General features: G+C 44.1%; 3 protein-coding genes across 4 annotated transcripts in view; all 3 read left to right on the top strand.

Annotated features, from left to right (window-relative positions):
- Positions 1-1,406: 1,406 nt before the first annotated feature.
- Positions 1,407-8,292, top strand: pdlim3a (PDZ and LIM domain 3a). Of its 2 annotated transcripts, none has more exons than XM_027031410.2 (7): positions 1,407-2,063; positions 4,738-4,892; positions 5,104-5,188; positions 5,286-5,473; positions 6,538-6,671; positions 6,856-6,990; positions 7,546-7,633. In XM_027031410.2, exons 1-6 carry the CDS (start codon positions 1,971-1,973, stop codon positions 6,969-6,971), a joined length of 771 nt encoding a protein of 256 aa, XP_026887211.1. In that variant the 5' UTR covers positions 1,407-1,970; the 3' UTR covers positions 6,972-6,990; positions 7,546-7,633. The 2 variants fall into 2 exon arrangements, with proteins under 2 accessions (XP_026887211.1, XP_026887210.1); XM_027031409.2 differs by having other exon boundaries at positions 1,420-2,063; positions 6,856-6,967; positions 7,546-8,292.
- A 1,086-nt stretch (positions 8,293-9,378) lies between these two features.
- On the top strand, positions 9,379-11,726 carry si:dkey-256e7.8 (myosin-14). The gene is made up of 3 exons (XM_027031407.2): positions 9,379-9,482; positions 9,868-11,189; positions 11,425-11,726. Exons 2-3 carry the CDS (start codon positions 10,184-10,186, stop codon positions 11,469-11,471), a joined length of 1,053 nt encoding a protein of 350 aa, XP_026887208.2. The 5' UTR covers positions 9,379-9,482; positions 9,868-10,183; the 3' UTR covers positions 11,472-11,726.
- Positions 11,727-15,062: 3,336 nt separating this feature from the next.
- The window catches only part of ufsp2 (ufm1-specific peptidase 2), a 23,867-nt gene continuing 22,250 nt past the window's right edge, over positions 15,063-16,679 (top strand). The window contains exons 1-5 of the mRNA XM_035530208.1: positions 15,063-15,155; positions 15,357-15,435; positions 15,588-15,771; positions 15,979-16,033; positions 16,272-16,426. Coding sequence (XP_035386101.1) covers positions 15,153-15,155; positions 15,357-15,435; positions 15,588-15,771; positions 15,979-16,033; positions 16,272-16,426 — 476 coding nt within the window. The 5' untranslated portion in view covers positions 15,063-15,152. The remainder of the gene's footprint in view (positions 15,156-15,356; positions 15,436-15,587; positions 15,772-15,978; positions 16,034-16,271; positions 16,427-16,679) is intronic.

The following is a 16,679-nucleotide window of genomic DNA, read 5'->3' as shown; positions in this document are numbered from 1 at the left end:
AGCTCCACCTGCTTTATAAAGTCCGTCTTTGCACTCATCGCTTTGAGTTTCATTTCATTTCATTATCGTGGCCTCTCCTGTATTCCCTCCAAACACACACACACACACACAACCAAAACAAAACGCTACGCAAACATTCAGCAGCGTACTGTTTTTTTTAGCCACCGGGCGGCTTGAGTTACGAGATCGTTTCACTTCCCTGTGTATACTTAATAACTTTAGAATTAACAGACACGCATTCGTGCTTCTATGTGTCCCTTTAAAGGGCAGAAGTGAAACCCCTCTCTCTCTCACACACACAAACACTCTCTCTCTCTCTCTCTCTCTCTCTCTCTCTCTCTCTCTGTCTCTATCAGTTCGGTATGTAATAAATTTCTTCTCGCTGCTCAGGCTTTAAGTGTTTGTTGTGAAGCCGACAGCTCTCCAGAACTGGAGTAGCCCTGGCTTCAGGGAACCTTGTCCAAATTTGTGCTTAGGTCCCAAATATGCTTGGCTATAATCTTCTAAATTTACGACCTGCCTTCACGTAATGGCGTGTGACGGCGCTTTTACACTGATCCCGTTCACAGCCACTTTATACTGCTTCACCTACGTATTTGTACTGTTTTCAGTGTGTGTGAGAGAAATAGAGAAACAACTAGAAGAAGGTGCCAGTGAAACTCTGAAAACAATCGCATTCGGACACTGCCAAAGCCATTTAGATATTTCTGAAGGGCTCCAAATTCCAGTAATGACGCTTGTGATTGGCCGGTGCCCAAAGGCCTTGAGGAAACAAACCAATCCAGCAGGCTGGAATTTGACTAATTAACTTGCCTTTCCAAGTTTACATTGCTACTCTACAGACACTTGGAAGCAGAGGTTTGGGTCATAACGTTTTATTCTTCGATTTTTTTTCCCCCTTAGTGCCGTCTCAGAACAGGTCAGGACAAAAAAAGTGTGTTTGTCTGTGAGAGAAACACTCGGTTTACGTGAGAGGGCAGACGGAGACGAGGAAAGACAAACCTCCGCCCGACGGAACATTCTGGGCAGAGGGAGGGAGAAAAGTTACGGAGGTGAAGAGGGAGGGACCGGGAGAAGGCGATAGATCATCTTAGGGCACTGAGGGGAAAGGAAGAGAGTTACAGGTCGTTAAAGAAAGGAGAGAGAGAGAGAGAGAGAAAGAAAAGAAAGAAAGAAAGAAAGAAATGAGGGAGGGAAGAAAAGAGAGAGGGAGAGCCGAAGAATGCGTGCGTGAGCCGCTCCGCAGCTGCGTCTGCGTGTCTCACCAAATAAGGACAGGCAGAGCAGCGCTGCACCCTCCAGGTTCCCACAGGCACCCCGGCCTGCCCCGCGGCGGGCAAGGGCGCCCGGGAACGGGGCTTCTGTGGGAATGTTTCTGTCTAAGACACTTAACCTCCTGCACTGGCCCGTGTAACTAAAGAGTGAAAATCCCCCACAGTGATGTATTTACGCTCAAAGTCCATCTCGGGGGTAAAGCTGTTTTGTGAAAGTCTTGCGTCACACATCGTGAGTTTGTGCCAAATACGTCTTATATCGATGTTTGTCACGGTTCTTGTTTGCTGCAAGTTGTATTTGCAGTTGCATCGTTGATCCTTAGTCGCTTACTGTTTGTTGTCATGTGTAAGAAGGATAGAACTGGTCCCAGAACAGCGGGCACGGTGTTGTGCTTATTAGTGTTTGTTAGGTTTTCAAGCATAGAAGTGGAGAAGAAGGCTAGAGAGTGATTGACTAAAGAGGTAAAGTGATAGAAAGAGGGATGGGGGAGAGAGAGATAGAGAGAGATAAAGTTTTAAAGCTACGATGTCCCTGGGTACTCTATCCTGGGAGGTGTGCTCTCTCGTCTACTTTAAAGGGACAAAACGCAGTACACTCCACCATTCCACTGGGGAGGTTCTATACTCTCACACACACACACACACACACAGAGAATTGTTTTCTGAGAGGGACTCATACAGATACTCACAGAGGATATGCCACACTGTGTTGTGTTGGATGGACCGGCCCCGTGGGGCTTTCGTCTTATCGGAGGAAAGGACTTTAACCAGCCTCTAACTATTGCCAAGGTGAGTGTTGGGGGGGGGGGGGGGGGCGTGTTGGGGGGGGGGGGGGGGGTGAATGATGGATATTGGGTTAAATAAGAATTATATTTTAGCTGTGATCACTTAAAATATTTGGATTTTGCGTGCATGCACGCGCATATATTCTAAAACCTCGCCCACCTGCTTACATGTCCGTTAATATCTGATTCACATATATAGCAACCTACACCAGACGCACTTGCACGCAAAAAAAAAAAACATTCATTACTGCGAAGCTTGCGACGGCGACAGCTGAAATAATAATCTCTGTTAAGGCGAGAGGGCGCTCGCCGACCCTGGGTGGTGTCCAATAATAAGTGAGCGCCGTCCCGGAATGCTCACTTTGAAAGCATACTCGCATGCTCCGCTCCTACTAGCACAGATAAAGAGTGATGCATGAGCCGTCATGTAGGATAGAGTTCTTAGTAGGATAAAGTAAAACCTAAGCCACACTAAATTTAGTTTGCGCGTGTGTGTGTGTTTCTAAAAGCACTGCGAGTGAATCATAAGAAAGGCAGCATCGGAGCACTTGCACCTGTTGTCGGTGGATGACTGCTTACTTTAAGCAAACGACAGAAATGGATGGACAGATGGACGAGTGCATAGAGAAAGGATGGATAGATGTTTTAAATGGATTCGCGCTCACGTCAGGTGAAAGGAACACGTCATTCAGTGTTTTGACGCGAGCTGTCTCTGCACGAGTCTGTGAAACCATCCGGAAAATGAGCAAACCAATGCATTAATCACAAGTACCACACTGTGGGGGGGGGACTTTGATATTTACAACAACGACCTCGCCCTTTCGATCTTAAGTCCATGTTTACGTGACTAACCGACAGCTCGGTATTCGCATACGGTTTGACAAGACGATGCTAGTCTGTCCGCGTGAGCGTTTACAGCTGCCGTTCTGGAGAGTCGCGCAGCTCTAATGAGGTTTGGCTCGCGGCGCCTTCTACCCACGCGCTTCAGCGCGACTCTGAACCGCTTCCGGCTCCAGCACGCAGCCATTTTTGGTCAAAAGCCCCCCACCTATCTCTCTCTCTCTCTCTCTCTCTCTCTCTCTCTCTCTTTTGCTTTTGTACTATCTCAGTCCTTTTATTGACTGCACTGCATATTTTACGCAGGATTGCTTATAGAACAAGAAACTAGATAGGAAGGACTCAAAGTACTCTGAGATGCTTTAAGACCCAAAACTAAGATTGGCTGTGTCACGCTTAATCTAGCAGAAGAGTGGCGCCTGCTAATTAAACAAAAGGCCACACATAAACCAGTAAGACCAGTAACCACACGGCATATCAAATGCAGCTAGCGATAGTTCAGTTTTGTTTCTGCATGGTTTCACTCTCAAAGTGACCTTGTCGGTGTAGAAGTGCACACATGACAACACAAACATGATGGCGGGCGTGAGGTCTAGAGTTCTGGCTTCCATCTGTGAATTCTGTCCCACTGAGAATTCGAAATCTGGAAGCTAAAACATGTCTAACTCCATTTATAACTCCATTTATAAACGCACTTTCAGTGTGTTTCTGAAATCCTGCTGAGCCAACGCGGTGTGTATGACCGCGGCATGCCTGAAGCAGAAACACGTCCACTACAGGGGTTACAGTGGGAGTCGTGTTCTTTCCATTGCATGTCACGTCTCGGTCGCGTGAGGCCCCTGAACCGGGGCTATTCACGGAACGGCTGCCTGCGAGAGCTTCGATCGTTCCTTCGAGTTCACACAAGGTCCTTGTGCTCTTTAACGCACACCCCCCCCCCCCCCCCGCCCCTTGAGGAAACCCAGCTGGGATGGGGGATGAGAGACGAGAAGAAAGGAATGGAACCACTCCCCCTCGCTTTCATAACGAGGTCACCTCCCCTGCCTGACCCTTCTCGTGACACACCACGTCATCTGCGATCGGGTTCAGGTCATGATTGCAGCCTCTGTTCTGCGGCAGCGAGGGGTGGGCGTCGAACCCAGGGGCCGAGATGATGCATTCACACCCCCACCCTCAAGGAAGGATGACTTTTAAAGCCTCCGTGTAGATAACATCAGAGTCCTCAGGGGACTGAGCAACGCGTGATTTAGTGATTGAATCCTCCGTCTCTTCCATCTATGAGTAAATCAGGTGTGTTCAGGAAGCACCAAAACGAGCAGTGGCCTGGACACCTTCAATGTGCCTATCCTGCACATGACCCCGTCGTGCGCGGGCACACATGACCCACAGGCGATGCAGACCGAGAGGCCACGCCTCTGACAGTCTGTCAGAGTTCGTCTGGAGATTGTTATTCTGTTTACAGAGAAAAACAGCACACAAATGTGCACATAACAGTAAGGGGGAGGGCACACTCTCAGTCTCTCTCTCAGTCTTTTTCTCTCTCTCTTTCTCTCCCACACACTCAAACATCCATTTCCATTTACAAGTGTAAATAAAGAAATAAATCGGTAGGAAAATCAAGAATTATCTAACACCCAAACAGCTTTTAAGGTGGTCTTTAGCCAAACCAAAAGTGGCGATCCACCTTAAGTTGTGTCCAGAGCTGGCTTGCTCCGCCATCAGACTGCGCCATGTTTCTGATTTCTGTTTCTGTTTCTGTTTTTGACCCATGTGTTGTCCATATGTGAAGCCATTGTTGTTGTTTCTGTTGTTTGAAGATTTTGAATGTGTTTATCTGTCAGATATCCCCAGGCAGCAAGGCGTCAGTGGCTGACCTGTCCCCAGGTGACATCATTCTGGCCATAGACGGCGTCGCCGCCGACAACATGATGCACTGCGAGGCTCAGAATCGCATCAAGGAAGCGGCAATGCGACAGCTGACCTTAACCATTGAGAGGTTAGGGGTTCATAGGACAACACACACACACACAAATACACAAAAACACACACGCAGGTACTGCCAACAACAAAAATCGACACTGCTACAGACCTACAACCATGTAGCCTTTGCAGTGCAGAAACAGCATTAGGTAACAGATGAATCAGTGAATTAGTGAATCAGTTCAGCACACTGCTTGAAGTTAACAATCCCCCTGTGTGTGAGACAGGCCAGAAGTCAGGCTGTGGTCCCCTCAGGTAAGAGAAGACGGCAGAGCGCACCCTTTCAGAATCAACCTGGAGTCTGAGAGACAGGTACAAGTCACACACAGGTACAAGTCACACATCGCCCAGCGTCAGCAAATCCCACTGCCTGTTATGTGACAAATGTGAATGTGATTTTGAATGGCAGGAGTACAGACCAATAGGCACAGGCCACAACCGGAGGCCCACCCCCTTTGTGGCGGCAGCCAACCTTGACGACAAGCGGCAGGTGGTCAGCTCCGCCTACAACTCCCCCATTGGCCTTTACTCTTCAGGCAACATTCAGGATGCCTTACACGGACAGCTCAGGGGCCTGATGCAAAACAAGCCAGAGAGGTGAGAGTGGAAGGACCCTTCTAAGGCCTCCTTGTGTGTGCCTCATTTAAAATGACTCCCGAATCGTCTCTCCAGACCTTTATAACCGATGTATTAAGAAGGCTCCCATTCTATTACAGAACAGTGTTGTTTTTTGAGGGGGGACTGAGCTGCAATCAGTTTGCACATGAGCCAATCAGGGCTGCAGTCATCTTGCACATGTTCCAATGAGCGCTGCAATCAGCTTGCACATGAGCCAATCAGGGCTGCAGTCATCTTGCACATGTTCCAATGAGCGCTGCAATCAGCTTGCACATGAGCCAATCAGGGCTGGGGTGCAGCACAAATGCAACACAAAGACCATCATGAAATGCTAGAACAGTATAATGCTTTTAGGAATTGGGACAGTTTACAACATATTTCTACATATAACAAACTACATATGAAACTACTTAGAATTTAACATGCATAATTCAAAATAAAGGCACTAAAATGTGATGTGCAGTAGCTAGTATATCTCTTCACATATAAACATTTTGAGTCTTGCTTATGTGTGTGTGTGTGTGTGTGTGTGTGTGTGTGTGTGTTTAGTTCTAAGACTGGCATATACAGAAGAGTCGTGTACTTTTGATGCTGATGACAATACTGTTGTCGTTGATGATGATGATGATTTATGATGGGGGGGGGGGGTGTATGTACCTGTGATGGCATGTGTGTGTATCTGTATGTTTAGTCCTATGGCTCTGACCTGAATAGAAGACCCAGATATGTACCGAAGATGATGATGATGATAGCCCTAAGACTCTGATCTCTATAGGGGAGTCAGATGTGTACCTATATTGTTGATTATGGCATGTCTGTATTTGTATATTTGTTTGTGTGTGTGTGTGTGTGTGTGTGTGGGGCCCTCGAACTCTGACCTCTATAGGGGAGTCAGATGTGTACCTATATTGATTATGTTGGCATGTTTGTGTGTTTGTGTGTGTGTGTGTGTAATCCTAGGACTCTGACATCAACAGAGGAGAAAGATGTGTACCTATATTGACGATGATGGCACTTGTATGCTTGTGTGTATGTGTGTGTAGTCCTAGGACTCTGACCTCTATAGAGGAGTCAGATGTGTACCGCATGCTGCAGAGAGATCAGGAAGAGGAGGAGCCTCATGAGCCCCGCCAATCAGGATCCTTCAAAGCCCTTCAGGACTATATTAACAGTGAAGGTATGACACCCACCTACACTCATATATATATATATATATATATATATATACATATATACATACATACATACATACATACACACACATGCACACCAAGATTATCACTGAGGGTAATCCCCCCCCCGATTAATCACTTATAATCAACTGGATTGGTGGGAGTAACAGAAGTCTCTCTGATGGACAGGAACACGTCCAATAGTGACGAGGACAGTACAGGCCCCCACCACTAAGACTCAAGCCCCTACAGGCAATCTGCACAAGCTGCCCATGTGTGACAAGTGTGGTAATGGCATAGTGTGAGTACTGCTGAAGTCATAGTGTGAGTCCTGCTGAAATCATCTCATTTTAAAGTAATAATTCAGTGTTTAATTATGTTTAACAAAAAACCAATAAATTCATAAAAGTTCATTAACTTGGAAATAAACCATATGGTTAAAAGAACTTTGATTTAATTAGATTTTTACAATGTACAATAATTTCTTCAGATAAATAAATAGACAAATGACTGGGTGACTTATTGAAATGATAGTTAGGCCTAAGACCTTATCAGCATGTCCACAATGTCATGGTATCCGAAGCAAACCCTGCTCTCGCCTACACACCCTTTATCATTGGTCCTTCTATTAATCTTTATTTAGATATTCATTCAGAAGTAAACTCTCTTTTGAATTAGGCTATAAATAGATATTTATTGAAAATTCAACTTTATTTTGAATTAAACTCTTTAGACATTCATTCACAATTAATCTTTATTTTGAATCAAACCATTTAGATATTTGTTTGGAATGAACTGTGTTTGTGTAGTTTCTTCTACACATCTGTTTTTTGTACCTCTCTCTCTCTCTCTCTCTCTCTCTCTCTCTCTCTCTCTCAGAGGGACGGTGGTGAAGGTGCGGGATAAGTATCGGCACCCTGGCTGTTTCGTCTGCTCGGACTGCGAGGAGAACCTGAAGCAGAAAGGTTACTATTTCGTAGATGACCAGCTGTACTGCGAAAATCATGCCCGTGTGCGATCGCGACTCCCCATCACTTCAGAGTAGGGAACACACACACACACCAGAATCCAACAAGATTGCACTTTTATGTTCTCTTAATTCTTTAAATGCACATAGGCACACTTACACACACACACACAGACAACCAGCACCATGGTTTATTCATGAGAAATGCACATGCATGTACTGATTGTATTGAACGGCAACAGATCTTTTTTTTTTTTTTTTTTGTGTGTGTGTGTTTGAACTGTTTGTGTATTCTGTTTTTGCACATAATGTAGCAACAAGCAATTGTGGCTACTTATTTCAAAAGACATGTCTGTGTGGTCCATGGACTGGTCCACTATTTCTATTTATCTCCCTGCATGACACTGGAGGTGTAGTGAAAAAGATCACTCCAGCCCACCCCCACTGTTTTAGAAGAATGATTTAGTTAAAAAATATTCTACTTGCAGACACTGTATCAGCTTCCAAACATTGTTAGCATTTAGGAACAAACCATTCCTTTAACTTGAGAAGATGGCGATTGGTCACAGCTAGTGATATGTGTGCTGTGATTGGTCAGTGTTTTGCATTGATTACTGTGTCCACCCTCTTTAGCATGAATAAAAGAGTTTCTAAAGCGGTTCCGTCTTGTGCTCCTTATTCTAACTGCTGTCTGTAGTGATGTATTTTTTGATTAGTTTTTTTTTTTTTTTGCCTTCCACGTCTATACCAATTACCTTCCAACTGCATTTCAGTGACTAGTGTGAACACAGGAACTTGCCTTTTGAATAATTTGTCATGTTATGTTATGCTCCTTCAGATGTGGACAAATGTGGATCAAAAACAAGCAAAAGACAACAGTGAAACATCACTTTGTCAAACACCTATTTTTCCTATTTAAATTCTTGGAAATTAGCATACTAACGTTTGTTGCTCTAAAAAGGAAATTGACACTAACTGTCTTTTGGTGAAATCATAACTGAGGCGGTTCTGTTATGTGCAAAATTATTAGTCTGAATTGGATTACGTTTAGTTCTGCCGTCGGTGAAATGAGTGATTTTATAGGCGCCTTCTAGAGTGTCCATACGGCATTGCAAGAACCTGCCTCTATAACCTACTTGATTTTGTTTGCAAAATGGGACACAATTTGAACTCTTTGCTTTTATGTGCAGAAGCAGATAAACCAATGACATGGAGGTATGTAGTCACTTCTTTTCTTGTGATTCCCTTTTTATAATTCCTTATATCTTTCCTTAAGTGACTTGTTGCCTTCATATTCATATTATTTTGTGAAGCATGGACTCACTCTTTTCATAAATCCTGTTGGCACTGAACTTTCAAACCTAACTACTGTACCATACTGCAGTCCCTTTAACAAACTCCATTAGCTATTAGTCCAGGCATGAAACTAGCGGTCACTGGTTTCTACCAAGGTCCTTGTAGGCTCCATTCAGTTTTATTGCTAGCTATTCCAAAGCATGTATGATTCACTGAAGTGTAATTACCCCATGAAGAGAGTGCTTTTTGGAAACTTAGTTTTGTGACTACCCTATAGACATAAGCCAGGGAAGTTAATATAAGTTGGATAAAGTAATAATAATAATAATAATAATAATATTATTGTTTGCCGTAGGCCTATAGGGTAAGCGCGTTTTTGTTTTGTTGGCGCTCTCGTGCCGCAGCATTTTTCAACGTCGTTAGCTGAGTTACCATAGCTACTGATGGACTGACCAAGACTGCGGTGTGGTTCCGCTTATTTCGTTAACAGCTGCATACCGAGTGTCTTATCCTAAAAGAAAGAAGGAATACCCGCCAGTTACCAGATACATCGGTAGGTAGGTGAGATGCTTTATCGTTTGCAGCTAATGTAGCTATGTTAGCTAGCTGCTAGCTAGGTAGCTGTCAAGCTAACGTTACCTTGCTTGCTGACATCTTGCGAAGCTGACATGGACCGGTGTCCTTAGCTGCTAGCATTAGCTAACTAACATATTTAACAGCTTTAAAACCCGGTCTTGGGGAACACGATCCGTGTTCCGCCTTTTCTAGACCTCGTTACATTTAGCAGGTAGCTAGCTTAGTTGTATAACTAGAAAATGATCGCGCTCAGACGTGTTGAATTGACGAAAGCGCAAAAATGTGCTCACGTGACTAGATATGGAAGCTCCGAGTGGGTAAGGAAAAGTTTGAAAAGATGTAATGTAATTTTTGTTCTCCAGTTGTCCAGTACTGAAGACTGCTTCACGCCCAGAAAAGGCTGAGAATTACAATTTTGTAAAATACTAATTGATTGGTTATACGTTACACTGAGAAGGTGTGAATACAAATTTGAACCATTTCTTGTAAAAAAGAAGAAGAAGAAAAAGCTAAAACACATCAGAGGTAAGAGAACTGTAGTCACTGCTCCAATGAACAGAAGAAAACCATCAGTGCTCTTTTGAATTGATTCTAGATCTACTGCCAGGGCAGACCAGTCATCTGGCAGTAAGGTAGTAGGGCAACACGGAGTAAAAGAGTTTACTTAGTGGAGTGAACATGGATAACGCCTCCTCACAGATGGCTTCGGAAGAGGACTCCGGACATGTTATGGACCATAAATCTCAGAAAATTGCTGAACTGGACCAGCTTGTGAAGCGACTGAGGAATGCACTGGTGTCTCTCGAGGAGGACAACTTAAACCTGAATAGGCAACTGAAAGAACGCCACAAGCTTTCTTGTCCTGACCTCGGCCTCAGGACTCAGGACAAAGGGCACTTGGACCGGTGCGGCCGGCTGGATGTGGAGAAGCTGGAGGAGGAGGAGGCCAGCCAGAGAAGGGTGGAGTGCAAAGGCAAGGAGCCTGAAGCCAAGATCAAGAGGCTTGCGAGAGGCTGCGGTGATGTCCCCACCGTCAACAAGACGCTGGAGAGGAGGAACAGGCAGCTGTTCAGAGAGAGCGAGATTGCGATCAAACATGCGCAACTGTGTGGGAATAGCCGGCAGAGTGGCGAGGCCGAGGAACCCGACCTGGAGAAGCAGAAGCTTGCGAAGCAGGTGGTGCAGCTCCAGGCCGACGTGACCCGCTCGATGAAAGAGCTCCGGAAGGTGCGGCCACTGAACGTGGAGGACGGGTGCCCCGGCGAGCGGGTTACGGGGCCCGTTGGGGGGGAGCCGGAAACCGTGGCTCTGCTGCGGCGGGAGAACAGGGCGCTGAGGGAGAGCCTGGAGCAGAGCCGGCTGGCGCTCAGGAAGGCAGAACCTGGAGCAGGAGGAGGAGCCGAGGGCAGAGCAGAGGAACTGGAGCGCTGCCTCATCGCCCTCCAGATGGAGAAGGACCTGCTGCGAAAGGAAGTCAGGACGCTTCATCAGGAATACATCAGCCTCGTGGACAGCGTGGCGTCACAGCTGAGGGACACGACCTCTGTGCGGGGAACTCCAGTGCCGGAACCAGTGACTGAGCAGAAGAAATCAGGAGGGAAGGAGCTTTTGGTTGCAGGGAGAAGCCCAGGAAGCTCTGAACATCACAGTCCTACACAGAGGTCTACAGTGGGCAAACGTTTTGGTAAGACCAAAATGATCATGAAAAACTGTACTGTTGCCAAAAAACGTCAAAAATACATTTTTGTTTGAGCTTGTAACGGCTGTACAGCATACGTTATTTACTGAGCGTTAGCACTGTAAATGTTAGCTTAATATTTCCACCAAAAGTAAAGGTAATATCTTAGAATTAAAGTAAATTAATATGTTAGTGTACAGCCCTGAAAATCTCTTAAATGTTTTATTATTTTGATCATTAGGAGATGGGATGACTGAGCAGATAAGGGTGCTCTTTGAGGAGGCATAGAAGAGGAGCATCATTGGGTTTGAGTGTAATGAACACTTTGAAACTAGAGAACCAGAAGTACAGAGAGACTACATTTCTGCTCAAAACAGCAGGAGCGAAAGAGTGCTAGAGAATCAAAACATTGGGCTCCGATCAGAAGGGCCCATTTCCTAGAATAACACTGAATCAGACTGTCAACATTTAACTTGGAAGACCTGATTCTATTGTATGTGCCTTACTGTGTTCTGATTGCTGAATTGTTGGGGTACAATAAATTAAAAAATGGTCTAACAGTTTTATTTATTTCCGTAAGTTTGGGGAAAGCTTAATGCTGTGTGTTGGCATTCATTTTCGGATCTTCACCTGACACCTGGGGGGGGGGGGGGTTTGAGAGACACCAAATTAACTCATGTAACCAATAAATGCAGCACACTGTGTCATGTGGCCAGATCTGGTCTTCACATGCAGAATGTTATGTCACGTATGACATGTATTTTAGGGGATTTATGGAATTAAACAGTAACCATGCTTTTCACATTAAAAAATAAATAAATACAGCAGCCCCTATGGACAAAATCTGAAAATTATAGAACTGTTGTGTACGTTTCATACAAAAATTTATCATACTAAAAGTCTTAACATAGATGCTTAATATTACAAATATATTGATATAGTATAAGAACTAACTGTCAAATACAAAGTTATATGTGCGAAGGGGGACATAGCTGGTGTTATGATTGTTGGTGTAAGAAAGGAGCCATAAACCTGTGAATGAAATGTTTTATATATGACGAACATTCGTGAAATTATATCTTGAATATATGTAATCATATAAGGATTTTATAGCCTTACTTATGTATGAGGGTGAGAAATGTGAAATGTTATGGCTTCAGGTGCGTTCCAGTTGAAGCCCACACTCCTAAACAGTAGATGGCAGTATTGTATCTACAAATGATTTGTTTATGAATTGCTAGTAAACTTAAAAAGGGGTTAAGGGAGATGAATATTATTAGCTAGCTAATTTCCGAAAATGGTTCAATGTTTTGTAGCCGAGTGCGATCACAGTTATAGTAAAAGCCAGTGCAGTTTTTTCCGTTTGCCTAACGACATCAAGGCAAGGAGGAAGTGGGAAGAACTATCAGGGTTGGTTTAATCAAGAAGTGATTTCGAGTCTGCTGTGCTATAGTTAGCTTGCCAGCTAAACAAGTACCAATAGCCATCTGTTGCTACCTAGGATGCAATGACATGAAATGCTAGAGGGAGTTACTGTGGTTTGGGACAGATTTTAGAAATGATGGCATGTTTTTTTTGTTTGTTTTTTTAAAAGTCGGGACTGCCCGTGCTAGTAGCCTGTCTCTCAGTTTCCATTTCAACGATGTTACAGACGACCTCCGGATTGTACCAACGAAAATTCAAGAATCTGCAGTTGTCATTTCATTGATGGGGTTAAGACGGCAGGTCCTAGCCTCTTCAAATGGAACGAGAACAAGGTTTCCTGCTTTACAGCCGCAGCGAATTGCGTGAAGGTACACTTAAAAAGACATTTGTCCTTGTTTGGTTTTCTTCGTTGTAATATTTTCTTATACCTTTGTAATTATGTGGGGTCCAACGTAATATTGTTTACGTGTACTTTTACGACATTTGGCAACCGCGCTATTCTAGAGAGATTTACAGAAGCGCTTTGATATTGGCGTCTGATATGAAATTATGCTTAATACTCATATATATATATATATATATATATATATATATATATATATATATATATATATAATATTGGGGAAGCAGATGCATATACTAAGCATAAAAATGTACTTTTTTCCATTTCTTAATTGGTAATGCAAACATTAGTGTTCATTTAAGTGCTCTTTGCAGGTGTGGGTCTTCAAATACCATTGGAAGTCAGATAGAGTAAATTAGTCCCACTACTTAGGCACCAGTAGAGAGAAGAATGATTTGTTTATCGAGGGGTGGTAGTGTAACCGAACTTGTGACCGGTACATGACCAGTAGTATTCTGAAAACGGGGGCTTCTCCATTTCTGAGTTTGCAGGGTAGCAATGGCCCGCACGGGGAGATTGCCATGACTGCTCAGCTGCAGCTGGCCAGTGTCAACATAACCAGGGGCTGAACAAGCGAGTTTCAAAGGAGATGGCAAGATTATTTTGGTGTGTGTGTTTAATCTGACGCTATAAGGGTCAGTTTGTCTGTTTTGTGTAAAGGACTGGTGGACTAAAGCTTTTCCCATCCATGGTTGTCCAAAAAAAAAAAAAAAAACCCTCAGATCTGATTTCTGAAAATGAGGATGGATAATTTAACTGAATTGAGTTAGATTTAAACAAAGTCCATTTTGAGGACTGCATCAAGGCCCCAGACAAAATTTAAACGCTGCTCTCAGGTTTTTCTCTGGAGATATCAGGATTTTCCAAGCAAAAACCCCCACTTCAAACAGTTGCAGTGCATTTTGAATATTTTGTATTTTGTCATTGAAATCCCTCTGTATCACAGGAAGAATGCGAGGAGAAGGATATTATGAGTGTGCATGACGGTGCAGGAAACGCCACTTACAGCATCGCCCTACAGACAGCTATGCGGGAGGATCCCACAGGCAAGGCTGCTCGTAGCATTCGAGTCCTGTGCACAGTCTTCACAGTCTATTTTAACATTAATTTTAATCTACGCACACCACCCACGTCATTAGAAACACCCTGTAGGTGTGGGGCTGGAGCGTGTCTGTTGCCGTGTACGTTTTGGGCTGCCTTCCACGCTCGGTTTCTGAACACACGACTGCCGGAGGGTTTATTGGTTGGAGGTCGGCTCTGTGCGTGCAGAATCTCCAGCAGCGCCTTCCTGTGCAATACCCACCAGTGTGTTGAGCGGATTGTTGTGGATTTTGTTGAGCGGGTTGTTGTGGGTTTTTTGAATGGATCGTTTTATTTTGTGCTCTACAGGAGAGTTGATGGAGGAACAGACGGAGAAGCACTTTAAGGAGGAAGAGACAGAAAGGGATGCAAAACCACTGAGTTTCAGTGGCACACTTCACCAAGAACTCTGAGCAGTTGTTAGAGCAGAAGGCGCGTGTGCGTGTGTGCGTGTTTTCCATAAGAAGTCATTCTGTGGCATCACACAAACCAGAAAGCTGAATAGGAGGTTGAAGTGTTCATTACATTTGTAAGAAAATAAATTACTGCATGAAAACTCAAGAATAATGTCCATGTATTGTGCAATACTCTGTTGTAATATATACTTTATTTATAACATTCATGATTTTTTTTTTAAATTAAAACTCTTTCCCAGAAATCTCACCAAAATGACTGCTTACCTACATATCCCACACCTAAACCTCCTGTGATGAGTGAATACGTTTAAAGTTCTTATCACTGACTGTCCAGTTGTCTTTGGGATCCGTGATTAGTATTCTTCAGGTTCGCTGTGTGAGTGCATTGAATGTGTAAAGTTGAAATATGTTTCTGTGATCCAGTTGTAAAAAAAAATAAAAGTAAATATTTTAATATTTAAAACAACTTGCTTATTCGTTTACTTATTTCTAGGTTTTATTTGTAGTAACAAACCTCCAGTTCAGTAGGTGGTGGTATATTCCTCCGGTTGCGAACGGACGGAGCCGGTAGTGTTATGATGGATACGTCATGCACCATGGCTGCCTTTCGGTGATGTGCGTTGATACCAGTTAGTAAATGGTAAAATGGTAAGTGTTGAAATCGCTCGTCCTTTTGTAGCATAAGCACAATCCAAAGTCAATGACCTGTGTGGTATGGCTTAGTGGTCGCTTGGTAGCTAGTTAGATTTAATAATGTTTTTATTATTTATAAGCAGGATAATTACGGAGATCTAACCGGCTGCCATAATGGCTCGTATACCTTGTCACCGTATTGTCTGTTTATGTTAGCTTCTGACAGACGACAGCACCGTTATTTTTCGAGTAAGAGGCATGTTGGACTTCTCCTGCCAACTCGACATCTCTAACGGTAAGGTCGTCTTAAACCAGCTGTCAGTTAAACTGGAACTGTAAACGACCTGAGTAACATACTAGGAGAGGAATGCGATACCCAGAGACGTGTGATCATAAAACAGAATTTAAATGTGTTCTGGTTCAGGATTTTACTTGCGTGTCGTTTAGAAAAACGGGGACAAAGCGCCATCACCAGATGTTTTGAGGGCCTTCGCTCTAAAATATCATCCGAGAGTCTAGTTTTCCTCGTCTGCAACAGCCCTGTACTGCTATGGCCCAACAAGGGCTTACAGTCGACAGTGGAGCATTTGACCGAGGAGACGCCGTGTAGGGACATCCACCAGTATATAACGTGAGTGAAATGTGAAACAACTGATTGTTGTTGTATGTATGTATGTTAAACCTGTAAAAAAAAAAAATTACAGTACAGCTTGAGCGATTGAGGGTTAAGGGGCGCAACTTGGCAGCGGTGAACCAGCAACCTCCTGATAACAAGTCAAGTACCTTCACCACTGAGCTACCAGTGACCTCATTTTCCCCCCTTCCTCTTTTTATATAGAGTGGAGGATGGGGGGAGTAAGAAGGCATCAAAAAAGAAAGAAAGAAAAGATGCTGTGAGTACAGCATCTCTGAGCATGTGAAACAGAGCCGTGCCATTCGCTCCGTCGCACACCACGTCATTCCCTGTAACACAGCAGTCCAGCTGTACTTTGTACTTGGACTTATAATACAGCAGTATTTGAACCGTGCCACATTCTTGTTATTGAGTTTGACAGGACTGCCTGTGGTGCTCTCTCTCTCTCTCTCTCTCTCTCTCTCTCTCTCTCTCTCTCTCTCTCTCTCTCTCTCTAGAGTGTGGTGAACCTCAAGCTCCTGATGGAGGTCACAGAAGCTGGGGACGGTAGCGCTCCGAGTCTGTGTGTGCTGACCAGGCGTCAGCACTGTGCGAGGATGCCCGTGTCCGTGGACTGTGTGCTGTCAGCAAACGGCTTCGACCCCCTCCAGACGTGAGTGCGCCCCCTACTGACATGGTCCTGCCATTGCCCTTCTGTCTAGGCATAGGTGCAGTTTTGCTGGAGACACCAAGGACGTGTACTCACCACTTTCTGGAATGGCTGCTTTCTGAAAGTGTACTCTAAAAACGAAATATTTCCTCTACAAGCTTCATTTATGAAGTAATACTTCGACTAATAATTGACCTGTTTTAGTCAATAAAATTAAACATGTTCCTAAGGACAAAATCAGAAACCAACCATGTTT

Source organism: Electrophorus electricus, chromosome 9, assembly GCF_013358815.1.
Source record: "Electrophorus electricus isolate fEleEle1 chromosome 9, fEleEle1.pri, whole genome shotgun sequence".
NCBI lineage: Eukaryota > Metazoa > Chordata > Actinopteri > Gymnotiformes > Gymnotidae > Electrophorus > Electrophorus electricus.
This window is presented reverse-complemented; position numbering and strand designations above follow the sequence as displayed.